Source organism: Camelina sativa, chromosome 6, assembly GCF_000633955.1.
Source record: "Camelina sativa cultivar DH55 chromosome 6, Cs, whole genome shotgun sequence".
NCBI classification, from domain to species: domain Eukaryota; kingdom Viridiplantae; phylum Streptophyta; class Magnoliopsida; order Brassicales; family Brassicaceae; genus Camelina; species Camelina sativa.
In genome coordinates this window covers 826,775-843,828 of record NC_025690.1, presented here as the reverse complement: position 1 = coordinate 843,828, position 17,054 = coordinate 826,775, and the positions used below count along the sequence as shown (strand labels likewise).

The 17,054-nt window shown below is 29.6% G+C and overlaps 3 protein-coding genes across 5 annotated transcripts; all 3 read right to left on the bottom strand.

Annotated features, from left to right (window-relative positions):
* On the bottom strand, positions 1,113–2,272 carry LOC104789978 (protein indeterminate-domain 5, chloroplastic-like). Its single transcript, XM_010515663.2, has 2 exons — positions 1,985–2,272; positions 1,113–1,719 (listed from the first exon to the last, which is right to left on the bottom strand). The coding sequence occupies exons 1-2, from the start codon at positions 2,157–2,159 to the stop codon at positions 1,319–1,321; spliced, it is 576 nt and encodes a 191-aa protein (XP_010513965.1). The 5' UTR covers positions 2,160–2,272; the 3' UTR covers positions 1,113–1,318.
* LOC104789977 (uncharacterized protein At4g15970-like) lies at positions 11,290–12,992 on the bottom strand. Its single transcript, XM_010515662.2, has 4 exons — positions 12,588–12,992; positions 12,085–12,456; positions 11,513–11,994; positions 11,290–11,400 (listed from the first exon to the last, which is right to left on the bottom strand). The coding sequence occupies exons 1-4, from the start codon at positions 12,882–12,884 to the stop codon at positions 11,328–11,330; spliced, it is 1,224 nt and encodes a 407-aa protein (XP_010513964.1). The 5' UTR covers positions 12,885–12,992; the 3' UTR covers positions 11,290–11,327.
* Positions 15,047–16,673, bottom strand: LOC104789976 (putative Myb family transcription factor At1g14600). Of its 3 annotated transcripts, none has more exons than XM_010515657.1 (5): positions 16,603–16,673; positions 16,453–16,489; positions 15,958–16,105; positions 15,673–15,835; positions 15,047–15,413 (listed from the first exon to the last, which is right to left on the bottom strand). In XM_010515657.1, the coding sequence occupies exons 1-5, from the start codon at positions 16,651–16,653 to the stop codon at positions 15,174–15,176; spliced, it is 639 nt and encodes a 212-aa protein (XP_010513959.1). In that variant the 5' UTR covers positions 16,654–16,673; the 3' UTR covers positions 15,047–15,173. The 3 variants fall into 3 exon arrangements, with proteins under 3 accessions (XP_010513959.1, XP_010513962.1, XP_010513960.1); XM_010515660.1 differs by having other exon boundaries at positions 15,673–15,832; XM_010515658.1 differs by having other exon boundaries at positions 15,958–16,102.

The window sequence follows — 17,054 nt, the reverse complement described above, 5'->3', positions numbered from 1 at the left end:
TTCACCTATGTAAACTCTCTTAACAGCTTACACATTCACATGTATGATATGCATATAATGAATTTGCACGCATATACACAAATAGGAGTACAATGTTGTGTCACATTTCAACTATGATGATGTATTTGTCTATATGACAACAATGAGTACGACCAAATCTATATTTCTATCAATTATTTGCAATAATTAATAAACATAAACATTATTAATAAACTCCGCAAAACTATTATACATATAAGATATACTCTTTTCATTTCGAACTAGTACAATTTATGTATGTTTTGTACCTGATGTATCTATAAAAAAAATATATATATATATTCAACGAATTTCAAAGGTAGGTGGGAAAAGTTAAGTTTTCACACTAATATATAGAGAATGATTGTCAAATGAATATCTGACTTTGTCTAATTCAAGATCCTGTAATGTAAGTTCAATAAATGCAAGTTGAGCATGTATTCAATGAACTACTTGTATTATTATATAAATGCTGAAAGAACTACTAATATATGTATATATCTATGCCACCATATTTTTATTTCCTCATTCCATTTATAGAACTCCCTCTAAATGCACGCACACACACAAACACAGCAATGCCAGCCAAGACTGAAAAATCAAACTCTATTCGAAAGAATTATTTAGTACATTAGTTATCACTGCTATGCAAATTTATGCAAAATGTGTAGAGTAGTGAACCAAAATAATATGTGGTGTGTAAGGCTATGGCGCAGAGTACAAACGAATCATATGAAATAATTATTTTTTTTCGTAAAATTTTGCATATAAGAGAACAAACACTGTAACAACAACCTCCCTAGATATTATATAGTTTAGCAGCACGTGAATTGCCCATATAGTATAAGTATAGTTTCATATCTAAGTAAAAAAATAATAATATTAATTTATTTTTATGACATAAAAAGGGCGGTGTTTCCAAGGCAAAAGAATTTTATTAAAAAAACAAAAAACTGAAATCAAAGTTGGTCCTCTTTGGTTTTGAGTTTCTGCTAGAAAGCATCTATTGAAATATGGCAGTTTCAGTGTCATATATAGATATAGTTATATATACATACACATTCACGTGTGTTCGTGTATCATTTAAAAAAAAAAAATTATTTTTGAATATAAAGGAAAAATAAAGTTGCATTTACTGCACGAAAGAAAGCGATAAGAGCATCGAAGACTTCGAGGCGAAACAGAAAGTGAACTTAAAAAAACCCTAATCCATGAAGAATGACTCACGGACACATATTCACACACATATCACTCGAAAAGATTAAATTATAATTTAAAGAGTTTTAAAGATTTGGAATACTTACCGAGAGAAGAGTGTACCACAGTCACAACGATACTCTTTGGTACCACAAGTCTTGGAGTGAGCTTTCCAATCAGACTGAACAGCGTAACGCTTAGAGCATTTATCGCATTTCCACTTCTTTTCACCGTGTTTACGGTAGTAATGTTTCTTGATTCCGGTGAGGTCTCCGAGAGCACGTGACGGGTCATGGTGAACGCACGAGGGCTCCGGACAAAGATACACTTTCCTCTTCACTTCTTTGGTCGATTTCTGTTTGAGTTTCCATGGAAGATTGTGTCCTCTTCTGTGAAGTTGTAGATTCTGTTCTCTTTGAAAACCTTTGTTGCATACTTCACATATGAATCTGTTTGTAGCCATTAGTGTCTTTGGAGATAAAGCTATCACTTCCGCATCGGAATCTAATCGAGAGAAAAATTATTGATTAAATTTTATATTGCATGGAAGTTAAATTGATTGAAATCTGAAAATTTAAAAAATCAAGTACTAGGGTTTGCTAATTTGCGTACTTCAAGATTTGAAAAATTGGAAAAAGGGAGAATAAAAAAAAAAGGACATGAAAAAGGGATTTCTCTTTTGCACCGATCAATAAGCTTTTTAAAAAATGATCATATGATTTTATAAAATCAAGATTAAAAGATGGCAATTAAGAGGTGATTAACTTACTTGGAGTTCTTGGTTGGTTTCTCTTCTTTTTCTGCGGTGGAGCTTCAAGCGGTGGCTGGTGGTGAGGAGGAGGAGGAGGTGGAGCTGCGGCGGAGGAATTAGGAGGGAGAAGGTGAGATTGATCATCTTGTCGGCCTCCAAAGAAGGAAGCAGCGGAGGATGAAGAAGCAGCCATGGATTCTTCTGTGTTCTATGTGATGGTGAGAGAGAGAAGAAGAAAAAAAAAGAGAAATAAAATGAAATTAGAGAGATGAAACTCTTTAACATTAAATTCTTTTTTGACTTCCACTGATATCTTATCTCAATAAAGCCCTAAAAATGGGATATTCCAGATTTTTAATTAATTTTTATACTTTTATAAAAATGAAAAATCATTGAAATTCTTGTGAGGTAATAAAAGAGAGAAGTTGAAAGTGACAGGTGAAAAAGATTGCTAGGCTAGTAAGTAAAATAAAAAAGTAACTCATCTACCCAATTTTATAGCCTAGAATATGTTAAAAGTTCATATTCAGTTTTTTTAAATAACCACACTGAATTCAAATCTACCTTGATTAATTTGGTATAGTTATAATTTAATATGTGATACATAGGATACTAAAAAACTCTATTTCATGTATTTATTATATGAATCTCTTTTGGTTTGTTATGCATTTGAATAAATTATTATATACAATTATACATACAATTTGGGTGTTGCCTGTAGACACTAACACATATACAGAGCAATTAATTATTTCTTTATCATATATTTTCTAAATATGTTTATTAGTCTTTAGAGAAAAAAAAAGAAGGAAACTATGAGAGCTACAGAGGTCGGTGGACCCAATCCATTTGCCACAAAACGACAGTGGATGGTGCGTGAGACAACCCTCAACAGCTCCTCTCTCTCGCTAACATATGCGAATAATATATCTCAAGTTTTTTTCCTTTTGGATCTAAAAGGTTTTAGGAAACGATTACCATAATGTAATATGACATTAAAATGATGTAGAATAAGATTTTTGACATTACAACATAAAATTTCTATACGATAATTGCTCTCGTAAGAAAAATTTAGCATCGCGATGTCACCTATATAAAAATAATGCTTTATTATATGTAAATCTTAAGGAACTGAAAATGTTCTTTTTATTAATGAGATATGTGAAAAATGTTGGAATTAGTGCCTACGTGAGAGTTAACTAATTTAAAACGTTCGACCATATGATATGTCATAAGACAAATATCCAAATATTGTAAAGAATGAAAATCTATTTGAGTTTCAAATAAATTAGGGGTTATAAAATTAAGTGACTATACTACAAAAAAATTACTAACTTCTAAAAAGGTATGCCTTATGTTTCCAGAAAATAAAATAAAAGCACAGAAATAGAAACTTAAAATTATAAACTAACACTGATGTGATTTTTTGATTCGATAATTTATCTCATGAATTTTCCTTTTGAAAATGTATGTTTTTTTATATATATGTATGTATATGGAGACATATTTCCTGAATTGTCAAAAGATAATCCACAAAGCATCAAATGTTTTTCTTAAATTGTTAACAAAATACAATTATTTGTCACAATCGTCATCATCATCTCATATGGGTCTCTTTTTTTTTTGATTTTATAAAGTTCCTATCATATCATATATAAAATATGGATATATGTGTATGTATGTCTCATGTCTGTCTGTGTGTCATGGAAGATTGAATGTGAAAAGTAATATTCCATAGATAAAAGAAGACAAAAAGAAGAATGATTGTATATATTTTTCATGTATGTGGTAAAGTAAAAACCAAAAAGGACACTCCAATTTTTTTAACTATATTTCGTCGTCTCTTCCCATATTCAAGCAATTAGTTATAAATAAAATAAAATAAATCTATTATCATTCCCCAAAATGATAGATCCCTTCATCTTTTATTCATTCAACTGAAGTATCAAAAACAACTAGTTTATATATCTATGTATTCAGTCATGATCTCCAATGAACGAGATCAATAAAATCAACCCATTTCTGTATGGGTCTTTGTTAACGTGAGCATGAGTTGTATGTTAAACTTGTTTAGTAAATCACCAAAATATAATACAAGACAAATACGATGTGATTGTTTTTATATGCATATAATTAGTTTTGTTGTGCTAAGAATTTTGAGGAAAAGGAATATAATTGCCATTCCCAATAACAATGACACTTGAACCATATCCTTTCCTCTCACATACAATTCGAATAGAAATTTCTATCAAATCAACAGTAAGTAACACTGTAATAGTATATAAAAAAAATAAATATAGATATATAATCAGAGCCTTATTTTAAGATAGGAAAAATTTCACCTCTTTTAGCTCGTCGAGTTTGAGGTCAATTTTGAAGTGTTCCTTTCAATTTCTTATTTCTCAATATGCAATAGAGGGTCATCTATATACATAAATATATAAAAACACATAGTATATACATAAATGGGTTAAGAGTAAATTCAAGGAGAGTTAATACAGTTTGCAAAATCATTAACTACTTTAATTAATCTTTCAAAAGTTTTCAAATTATTGACTAAATTGCAGGTAAGGCTAAAGTTGATAGAGTTATTCCCAATCATATGCTAAAACTAGATAAGGACTCGTCCGATATGTGGATTTCAAGTTTTGTAAATAAAATAAAATTTAATTAAATATATTAATTTTTTGTATATTATTTATTAATTTTTTTTGCTATAATACACTGATTTATATTTATATATAAATCTTTCATGTATATTGTAATTGTATTTTTTACACCTAAGTATATTGTATGTTACAAATATATTATTTACCATCACCTAGAAAATGTCTATATGAACAAATTAAGCTAAGTATTATATGTCTCTTGACTTTCACTTTTGCATAGTATTTAATCACTAAAATTGTTGGCTCAAAAAACATTTTGAATAAAAAATAAAATTACATCACAATAATGTATGACTAACCATAGAGAGAACCTCGGTTCTGCCCTCCTTCCTTATGGAGATAATCTTGCGTCCAACCTCCTTCACCATGGAGAGAACCTTCGCTCCGCCTTTCTCCCTTAGGGAGATAAACTTGCGTCCAACCTCTCCCACCTTCCTCCCTTGGAGAGATAACCTTGCGTCCAACCTCCTCCACTATAGAGAGAATCTCGGCTCTGCCCTTCTCCTGTGTGGAGAAAACATGTTCATGTCTTTTTAGCTATCTCAAAGTGGCTTGCTCCAGCAACCAATGAAACTAAAAACTCTTTTCCAACGTCACAAAATCTTTTAATAATGTTAAATTTTCTAATGTATTCATGGAAGTTTCTTTGACACACTATGATGTAGCCTCTGTCTTCAAGCTTCTATAGATCTATCAACAACGATTTATGTTTTTTCAATTTATCTATGTTTGTTGTAGGCTTGTGTTTGCTTAGCTTATTTTATCCAACCATTAGGTTGATGACCTTCTCCTCTTTCTCTCCATTTGAGATTAAATGAACGGTAACAATTATGTTTGCACAAAAAAGGTCTATGATCAACCAGTCAAGGTTGAGAAATTAGACGAAAATTAATTTGACATTATTCATGAAATAATAGAAAATTATAAGCACGATAGTATATGAATCTCAAATAATTCAAAGATGGAAATATAAATTAAATAAAACAATCTAAAACTACTACAATAAATTTTAAAATACAGTATTAAAAAAAAGATGCATATACTAATCTTCCATTTTGTTTGGGTCAACATATTAATCTTACCTATTCCAAACTGAAAAAGTAGAAAGTAGGAGTATATTTTGGTTTTAAAAAGTAAGGAAAATTTGTCTTCCCATTAAAAAAGTTTGACCAATAGAACAAAGTTGAAAGCAATATTTTTGAATAAATTATTTTGTTAGATGAATAATATGAGACGATCTATGTTTATATAGAAGTGAGTATTTACATTTATTAGAATTAATAATTTTCTGTATATTTTCTTAATCCATTTTCTATTTTATGAGAAAATTTATTCCAATGAGCTCATTGTTTTTTAAAAAAAATTCTTGCTTCTCACTCTCTTTTGTAAGGCGTACTATCGTTCGACGATAAGAACTCTTCTGTTTAGTTGATCTAGTGTTATATAATCTCTGTTGTTATCTTACATTTGTTTATTCATCTTTTTTTTATGCTACATGTCCTGCAAATTAATAGAAATATTAGTAACACCGTGATAAATTTGTTAATCCCAAAAACCTTAGTTATTATGCATAAGAAACTTTGTTAAAACTTCAAAGTCAAAGATTGCGTAGTATGCATTATAAAATTGAGAAACAAAACAAAATTCAAAGAAAAGATGATGAAAACACGTGGTAATATCTAGGAATCTTTTTATACAGGTTCTTCGATTAAACAACAAAAAAATTGCCTTCGAGACTTGTTCAAAAACAATGATGTGTCAAACAAAAGGTTAATAAAAAATAAAGAAGAGAACATTTAACCAAGAAAAACAAAGCTAGTCGAAATTATTTTGTTTGGTGAAAAATATGTCATCATCTCTTTGCTTATATAGAGGGGTGTATTTACAATTATTTTTCTTTTAGGATTAGCAAAAAAAAATTTAATATAATAAGATTACAATTATCTTATGCATCGTTTTACCAAACTTGAAAACTATGATTTCTGATCATTAAAATTGACACGTGTCATGATCTGATGAGTTATTAAATTTGATATGTGATTTCTTATCGTTAAAATTGACACTTGTCACGATATGATGAGTTACTAACATGGATATATAATCGTTAAAACTGACACATATCACGATCTGGTGAGTTTTTAACTTTGATCTTTGATCGTTAAAACTAACACGTTTCACGATCGGGTGAGTTATTAACTTTGAGAACCAATCTTTATATAATAAGATTTTATGTTTAGTAATTTTTTTATTTCGTGATTTTATTTATAGATTCTTTTTTTTAAATAGAAATTTTTCTAAAATTGACATTTGTCACAATTTTATGAGTTAATAATTTTTTAAATTGACATGTGTCATAGGGTGAGTTAGTAACTTTTAAAACCATACTTTATTATATAAGATTATTTCAAAATAATAAAACGTATTCGTTATTTCACTATTTACCATTTTAACCTCACAAATGTGACACAGAGGAAAAATGAAATAATCACAAAATAAGTCCTTTAATTTTGATGCAATCAGTTATTTTAAATTTTAAATATAACTCTTCATTTTGTATTTCGATGAGAAAAAAAAACTTTTAATTTTGTCTTCTTAACAAAATCACCCTCTCTCATGTATCTAGTCGATCGTTCTCAAGTCGTCAAACGACTAGATGATCATATAGCCATAAGTTATCAAATTTTTTATTTACCACTTAAAACAATACTTTAGATATAATTTTACAATTGTGTTGATGTTAATTACATTACATACATATAGAAAATGTTAATAGGGTTTAAATGAAAATATATATGATTGTAAAATGACTCAAATTAAAGCAAATGACATTAAGATACATTTAAAAAAAAAAACGTTTTATGGACATTTTTGTCATTTTTAAGTTATTTTTTTGGATTTTTATGTGTAATGACTTTTGAAAGTTTTTATTGACTATTAAGTAAATACTTGTCCGCATGTATTTCATAGCAAGACCATAAATCTTTCACAGCTATCTTATATACAATTAAGACAATATTTTTTCATATGTAAATCATGAAGAGGCTATAAATCTGATATGTATTTTGAATACAATTAAAAAACTTTGTGTTTGCGTGTAAGTCATGACGAAACCATAAATATTTATATATACTAAATACAATTAAGAGAATATTTGTCATCGTGTAAATCACAGAAAGTTATAAATCTTATCTTTATATATACTAAAAATACAATTAAGAAAATATTTGTCGTCGTATAAATCACAGAAATTATTTTTTTTTTTTTGCTAAACAGAATAGTTGTAAATCTTTGATATCTATGAATTTGTGTCCGCGTGTTATAAGAAAATACTTTAAATACAATTAAGAAAATACAATTAAATACAATTAAGAAAAATACTTTAAATATAATTAAGAAAATTATATTCCTAACTTATAATTAAGAAAATCTTTAAATACAATTAAGAAGATTTGTGTCCGCGTGTTAATCATGACATCAAAAAATCATAAATTTTCAAATACATATTAAATACGATTTAAAAATATATATATATATATATATATACGTGTAAGTAATAGAGAGGCTGTAAATCTCATGAACATATGTTTCGGATGTAAGTCATGGTGAAGCCTAAATTTTCATATCTATCATGAATACAATAAAAATTTGTTTGTCCGTGTGTAAATCATGAGGAGACTATCGATGCTTCATACAGTACTTATCTTCAACACATTAATGTCACGAACGTTACAATAACAGTTTGAGATTTTAGAACCATAATTTGACTTTTACGTTAAATATATATGAACTATGAAAATATGTTGATAAGTTGACAAAAAAATATATATATGTTGATAAGTGGTTAATTAATTAAATAATGAAAGCACTACTTATGTTATCCTCTATATATATTAGGATCTGATAGACAAAATGCTTAAAATTTGAAAATTCATATGATAAACATTTCCCCATTCTACTGTCTTTTAACTTAAAAAAGAAATGGTCATTTGGATCATTGGATGTGATTACCAATATCATGTTTATGAAAACAACATGCATAAAAATATTTTCTGATCTCCTTAACTCATCAACAATTTTGTTAAACACTCTAGAATCAAGCATTGGTTGCTGCGATGGGACTATGCCTATATAAAAAAAATGGTACAATTGGGGGGCATGAAATAATTTGATAAAGGCATAACTATGTGGTCTTAGGATCTAATCTAGAATAGAGTGGAAGTTTCTGAGGCCACTAAAATAGCAACAAGGACAATATGTTATAATATCTAGTAACCAAAAAAAATTGAAACAAATTTCTTTAAAAACTGATCAAATGGCTACTCACTTCTTGATGCAAACCATAGATGCAAAACCGTCTTCTAAGTTGTTTGAACCCGGTTATTTTAGAGTTAAAAAAACTATGCAGTCTATGACTTGGGTGAGTAGTGTTGGTGAGGTTACAATTTTAAATTTTTCCATGCTTTCGCTGATTCTTTTCTTGCCATATAGTGTAAATCGATACTTGACCAAAGGATGAATTGAGCCGTACAATTGAATGTTAGACCTTACATAACCGAGAAAATGTTGTTGTAGTTTGATGTATATCGGTGTGGGAAAATTCTGCTAGTTAGTTTTTCCAACTTTTTTTTTTTGTTTTGGACCAACTAAAGTTTCTCCAAAACTTAAAACGAGAAGTTACAAGATAAAAATTGCGGAGACTCTATTAGATCTTGTAAAAAAACACATGTGGAGTTAACTTGTGTCCAAAAGCTCATTCTATCACTTGTGGTTTATGGATCGTGTGTTGCAAGGCCTACAAACAATAAGTACTTGAGAGTAGCATTTGAGAACCAAACCCCCTCGTACCAATTCTTTATTTTCAGCTCATTTCTAACTTGATATTCAATTTCAAGCGTCTTTTGTTGAAATTTTGGCTTGATTTTATCATCTTTACCTTGCCACAAAACAACATCTGACTTCGAAACAATAACAACAATTGAGCCAACAACCACATCCATGCGTATTCATGTTGCAAAGAACTACATAAGCACACCATGAAAAAGAAGGTGTTGAATTCTCCGGTGGCGAGGCTTATTTCATGATGACTCGTTCTTACTTGAAAATGATGTGGAGAGGAATCAATTTTCTAATGTCTGTTTTTGAAATGGGTTACAACTTTGTTATCACAGCCTCAGTTGTACATGTCAAATCAAATTAAACATAAGCGAACATAGTTTACAAGTAACGCTTTCAACCAAATAGTCTAATAGTACATAACACAATCCATATATAACTCGACATTCAACGTCTAAATCTATAAGTTAAGCCTTAATTTCTTTTTTCAGTTATCTCCTATACCTGAAGGAGTTTACGGTAAATTATTATGTTTAGATGCATCATGAAGCAAATTAATTTCTGTGACAGTTATGTCGTCTAAATTTTATGTAATTATTTAATGGCTGTTCGTGGCAAAATTCAGTTACGTGACAACCCACAAATCATATGGCGATAATTTGTAGCAAAAATTTCAAAGTATTGCCACACATTCTTAAATTTTTACAAGGCCATAAATTCTTGTTTTAGAAAGAAAGATTAAGAACAATAGATCTATAAAGAATAACTATCTTTATATAAACTTTAGAAAAATATCTCAAAAACTAAAGTCTCTAAATCTTTCAATTCATAAAACTCATAAGTTATGCCATAACCTATCATCTCCCTATATATGAAAAACTCCTAAACATATTTTCCTAATCCTTATGGGAAAACTTCTTATTCTCTTAACTTCCTATTTATTATATTTAGATAACTCCTAAATATAATCTAAATATAATCTCTAATTTTCCTTAAACCATAACTTGGTTAGTTTGATCTATGATCTCCAAGCCTCTTTCAAGCTTAACGAACATAAATTATAATATTCTGATTGAAAGAGGTTTGGAGATATCATAACTAAGCGTGGTTAGCACCAACATAAATTATGATTTCTCCAAGCCTATTTCAATGAAACCATCTCGATCATCTATTTATTGGTGGTATTTGGATTTCTAGTTATCCAATTCATTCTTGGTCTGTTAATATAGTTGATGTATACAATTTAACAAATTAAAATTAGTTAATATCTTTCTTTTTTCCGATAGCAAAATTAGTTCATATATATAATTTGCCACCACGCGCGTACTTTGAAACAAGATCAGATAGATCATTTTTTTTTTATAACAATTTCCAATAAATTGTTTTTTTTGGTCATTGGGGTCGTATATATTGCTTAATTCTAGAATTTCTTATTTCATAAATCTGTTTAATTACGTGCACAATGCTTGATAAAATCTCTTTACATGCACTACTTTTTTTCAAATATATTTACGATGTCATGGTTTATTTGCATTTACATAGTACAATTTGACAGTAACCATACATTTAACAAAATTGGACTCTTGCATTTAGAGATTACAACGTAAATATCCAACGTGGCTAGAAAAGATTGCTATAAATATTTAAAGATACTTCCATGTCTTTTTTATTTATTTATTATAACTAATCTCTTCTTTGTAAATTCAAGAAACTATTTTTTTGCCGCCAAAATTAGAGAGGAAAAAGAGTTCTTTGGGACAATGGGCAAACCAGTTGTGTTATGAATTTTTGACAGATCTTATCTTCGATATTGCTATCTCAAAACAGTTTCTCTATATACATTGTAAGACACGTACATTTCACTGTTTAGATTCTTTTGGTGATCTGCTCTCTTCTTCATCCTTAGATTCAATCAACCGAAGTGAATCAATACTGCAAATAACAAGAAAAAGAAGGTTCTATATATTGATCAACTATAACAAATTAACAATCTCAAAGATAGCAAAAAAAAACTGACAAAATTAAAGAAGATAGATTAAAAGACCTGCAATTCTGTGGGACGTTCCAGGTGAAACCAGAGGATTGGTTAAGATGAAGTGGTAAAGACATGTAATCTCTCCAGTCCTGAAGCATGATTCTAAGATCATGAAGCTTACTCTCCAAGCCAAAGCAGCAATTCGCATGCATTGTACAAACAAGATTCAAATCTTTGCTTGGTTCACAGAATCCACCGAAATAAGCTGTGTTCAAGAACCTAATCCTAAGCCTAATTTTCCAGATGAAAGAATCTGCCTTGATGAAGTTCAGAACATCCTGGTCGTGGTATTTAGGGTACTTGATCCTTGAATCATACCAGTACTTGTAGAATCGTATCGTTCGGTTACTTGATCTCACAAAGTTAAATCCTCCATTTGGTCTATTCCTTAGATCGTTCGCCTTTCCTATGTAATGGTCACAAGCAATCTGGAAATCAGCATCTTTGTAAAACCGTGGAAAAGGGTTCCTGAACCACATCACATCAGCATCCTGCAGGAAGACAATTCATAAAATTCACTCAACAGAACAACAAATTAACACAAAGTTGTTAATTGTTTACAGTTGTGCCAAGAAACATACCGTGAAAACAAAGTTGTAACCCATCTCAAGAACAGTACGAAGGAAATCGATTCTTCTCCACATCATTTTCAAGTAAGAACGAGTCATGAAGTAAGCCTCACCGCCAGAGAAATCAACACCTTCGGTTTCAAGTCTGAAACAATGCTTATGGAACTCTTTGCAACGTGAATACGCTTTAGCATCCAAAGCAATGATCACCAAGTGTTTCAAAAGCTTCCTTGTTCCTTTACCGATTCTAAAACTCTCAAAGAAGAGATCTATCACAGATCCTGGAGCTGCCCAAGCTTCATTCAAAGTTGTTAAAATCACAGTACGATCTTTCGTTGCAGCTCTACGCAGTACATCTTCTAGCTTAGGTTCTTTAACTTCCTCCTAAGTAATCAAAAACCAAGAATCAGAATACAGAACACAACCAAATCAAGATGAACTTGAAACCAAAATCGAATCCCTAGAATCGAACTCTAGTTAAGTCAAAGATCGAACAAAGTGGGAAGAACACTCACCGGAGGCGAAGCCGAAGAAGAGGAATCATTGAATGAGGGAGAACTGCGAGAGAGCATCGAAGAGGAAGAGCCATGGGCGACGGTGTTGAGTGAAACAGAGGTTCTGTAGAGGAAGAAGCAAAAGAAGACGACGGCTAGTAACAGAACGGCTCGGAGTACATTGGCGGAGGAGCACGGTGGCATTACGACGGAAGCTGCGGAGGAAGAACGATTCTCAACGTCGCCGTTGGAGAAAGAAGAATCGTTGAGTCTCTCCGTCTTGGACTTGGAGCCGAAACGGTTCGATAGATTCATCATCTTCGTCGACGTTGACGACGTTGGTCATCGTCGAGGCGGTTATTTCAATTATTTTTTTTTCTTTTTTTTGAATTTTTTTTTAAGTGAAAATATACCAGTTTGACACAAATTTGGCAATTAATTGCTAGATTAACACTCCAATTTATCCAATAACTAGAATGACACAATTGTTAGGTAAAATGACTAAAAACCCAGATTTTTTTTAGTTTTTTTTTTAAAACGAAAATACAATATAGCATTTAATATTTTGATTTAAAAAAATGATTAATGAAAAATATAAAATGATTAAAAAATAGACTAAAACCCCAGAAAATATGTTATTTTTTTTTTTAAAACGAAAATACAATAGCATTTAATATTAACATTTAATATATTGATTTAAAAATATGATTAATGAAAAATATAAAATGATTAAAAAATAGACTAAAACCCCAGAAAATATGTTATTTTTTTTTTTAAAACGAAAATACAATAGCATTTAATATTAACATTTAATATATTGATTTAAAAATATGATTAATGAAAAATATAAAATGATTAAAAAATAGACTAAAACCCCAGAAAATATGTTATTTTTTTTTTTTAAACGAAAATACAATAGCATTTAATATTAACATTTAATATATTGATTTAAAAATATGATTAATGAAAAATATAAAATGATTAAAAAATAGACTAAAACCCCAGAAAATATGTTATTTTTTTTTTTTAAAACGAAAATACAATAGCATTTAATATTAGCATTTAATATTTTGATTTAAAAATATGATTAATGAAAAATATAAAATGATTAAAAAATAGACTAAAAACCTAAAAAAATTTGTTATTTTTTTTTAAAACGAAAATACAATATAGCATTTAATATTTTGATTTAAAAAATATGATTATGAAAAAAACAAAATGATTAAAAAATATGATGTTTATTGTTTTAATATAATTTTTAAAAATAAAGTATGACTAAAAAATCTGCTGTCACTATATCAACATAAAACAAATTTGTTATCATTGTATTCATATATAATAAATCTGTTATCAAGCAGCAGATTTTTTAGTAGGAAAAAACAACTGTCATAACATAAGAAAATCTGCCATAACGTATATTGTGCATGTGGGTCAATATAGCAATTTTAAAAAGACTTTCGAAAATCTGTTATCAAACAACAGATTTTTCCATCAATCCAAAAATCAGTCATAACTTACAAAAAATCTGTCACCACTATATGTCAAACTAGCAATTAATTTTACGTTTATAAATCTGTCGCAATGTGACAGATTTTTTAAGTGAAAAATAAAACTGTTACAACAATCATAAAAAATCTGCCACAAAATTCCAAGAAAATTGACTAAAACAATGAAAATCTGTCATGACTTTATAAATAAGTCTGTCGCGTTAAGAAAATCTGTTGTTCACAAAAAAACAGTCGTTACACACTTCAAATAAATCTGCCATAGAAAAAAAATCTGCCGTCAAACTCTGCAAATTAATCTGCCATCTAAAATAAGTCTGCCAAAGAAAAACTGCCATCGACAATAAATCTGCCACTTACAAATTAATCTGCCATTACTTGTATGGCAGACTTTTATAAAAAAAAAAAAAAAAACGAAATTGCAGGAATTTTTAACCAAGGGTAATATTGTCTTTTTTTTTTTCTTAACAAAGCAAAAAAGGTATTTTCAGTATAAAACTAACCTAACTGACCCTTAAATTTTAGGAGTTAATCTAGCAATTAACTGCTCAATTTGGGTCAAACTAGTGATTTTCCCTATTTCTAATTCGTTTTACAATTTTGTGAAGAGAGAAACGGTTACAACTTTAATTCAAAAAAAAATATATATATATATATATAGACAGAATAATAATAATAATATACTCTTCTAAATTATCTCTACCGTAGGATTGATGAGTCAAAATATTATCTACCGTCAGATCTTGAAACTAAAACGCTGCGTTTAAATGACTTTATTTTCCAAAGCTGCGTTTATTGGAAATTATTTTCTCTACCGTAGGATTGTGTTTTGAAAAAAACAAGAAACATTCTATACCGTAGGATCTTGATAATAAAACGCTGCGTTTTAATGATTTTAAGCTTTAAAGATGAAAACGCAGCGTTTGTATCAGTTTATTTCATTCTCGGTTGGATTCATAAATATATTTTTCAAGATTTCTAATAAACTTTTGAATCTCTCGAAAAACATAAAAATCCAAGTTTCAAAAAAAAAAAAACATCCGAATAGTTTTCACTGAACCTACTAATCTAATAAGGACAAATATTTTTGCTTACTTTTAAATTAGCTACCGAGGAGAGAAATCGAGAGATTAAGATTAAGATCAATCTTTGAAGAACCGAAGCAATCTTTGGAGACGAATGGTGCAGAACAAGTTGAGACTGCTGCTTCACTCGTTTCGCTCACCGTTGATCCGCTGCTTTGCCAGTGATGATGATGATTCAACGACAGAGACAACGACAAATCTTCTTCTTCTCCTCCTTCTTCCTGTTCTTGCTCTTGTTCCCGCCACTCCTCTGTTTCCTAAAAGAACCACAAGACGAGATTAGTTACTAAACCGGATTAGAATCGGTTAAATAGATACTGAAAAACCAAGCCTTAAATCCAAACCGATGAGATCATAATGATACTTTAACCGGAAAAAATCGGTTAAATCAGACCGGTTAAGACAGTAAACCGGATTTGATTTGGTTCGGCAATGACCCTCTAAAATTAAATCTTTTTTTTTATGTAAAAACCCTGTTGAAAAAAAAAAAAAAAAAGAGAAGAAATAATTATTAACCTTGTGGAGGAGGTGATGTGATGGAAACGTCGTCGTATCTACCGTCTTGTTGTTCAAGTTGAAGATGGGAAGAAAGTCATGATCATCAACATCATGATAACCAGAGTCCGAAGTCGTCTGCTTCTGCTCTGTTCTTCCTCCTCCTCCTCCTCCTCCTCTGCTGCTGCACCAATAAGGACAATTCAAATAATGACAAACAAAAAGTATATTATGATACTGAAATGAAATTAAAAGAAAAGAACTTGTCAGAAAACAATAAATAAAAATAAATGAATAAAAAAATACCTAAGAAGAAGAGAAGGAGAATGTGAAGAAAGAGGAAAAGAGTGAAAACCCAAAAGACAATCATTCCTTGAGTGTAAAGACAAGTGATCTTCTTCACTCTCTTGTCTTCTTCTTCTTCTTATTGAAGATGATGATGAGCTTTCTTCTTCTCCCAACCCCAAAAAATGAAATAAATGAGAACCATATTAATGAATATTCTCTTATTCTCCTGTTCTTCTACTCTACCTCTCTCTTTTTTAAAAAAAAAATACTATGTATTTATGACAATTGTCTTATAAATCATGACACTAGACCAATAGTACATACTACAAACAGATACAGTAAAATAATTAAATTCCATCCCATTATTATTATTATTTTGTTTTGATGTTAACAGTTCAAATTAATATTCAACGGTCCCATTCTTTTCCCAAATTCATCATTTCACTACTTTTTTCTTCTCCCTTCTGATAAAATTTACACAAACGAAATAAATTTTTGTAAAAAAATTATTACCTGGTTTCCCCAAAGTGAGTCTAGATCCTCTATACATCTGGTTATATTATGATCAAAACAAGCATAGTTTAATATTATGAAATGAAACATGAATAAGTTAAGAAAAAAAAAAGAGAAACTTGATGATGTTTGGTAAAGTTAAAAAAAAACCTGAAGATGGCTTTTGACATGTGAAATGGTGAGTCCCTTCACATCCATCATCTTAAGAACAAGTTTTGGTGTTGCTCCTGTTTCATCATACCCAACCAAACGAAAAACAAAATAAATAAAAAAAGTGACTATGATGATTCTTCTTTATGGATTACTACTTTTTTCATGAAGAAACAAACCAAAAAAATCCAAACTTTATAATATATCTGAATGAAACAAAATAGCAAAAGCGTGTTTTGGATTCAATAACTTGACGACCATGATAAACAAATGAGAATTTTTCAAACTTTATTAGAACAATCTAGAGAAAAATCCATAATTTAGGATAAGACTGAAACAAGACATGTTTCAAAAACTGATTCTTTACGAAGATGGAAACGATAGTATGTGACAAACTATGAGAAAAGTTCAATCTTTTTTGAAGAACTATCCAAAAAAAAAAAAAAAAAAAA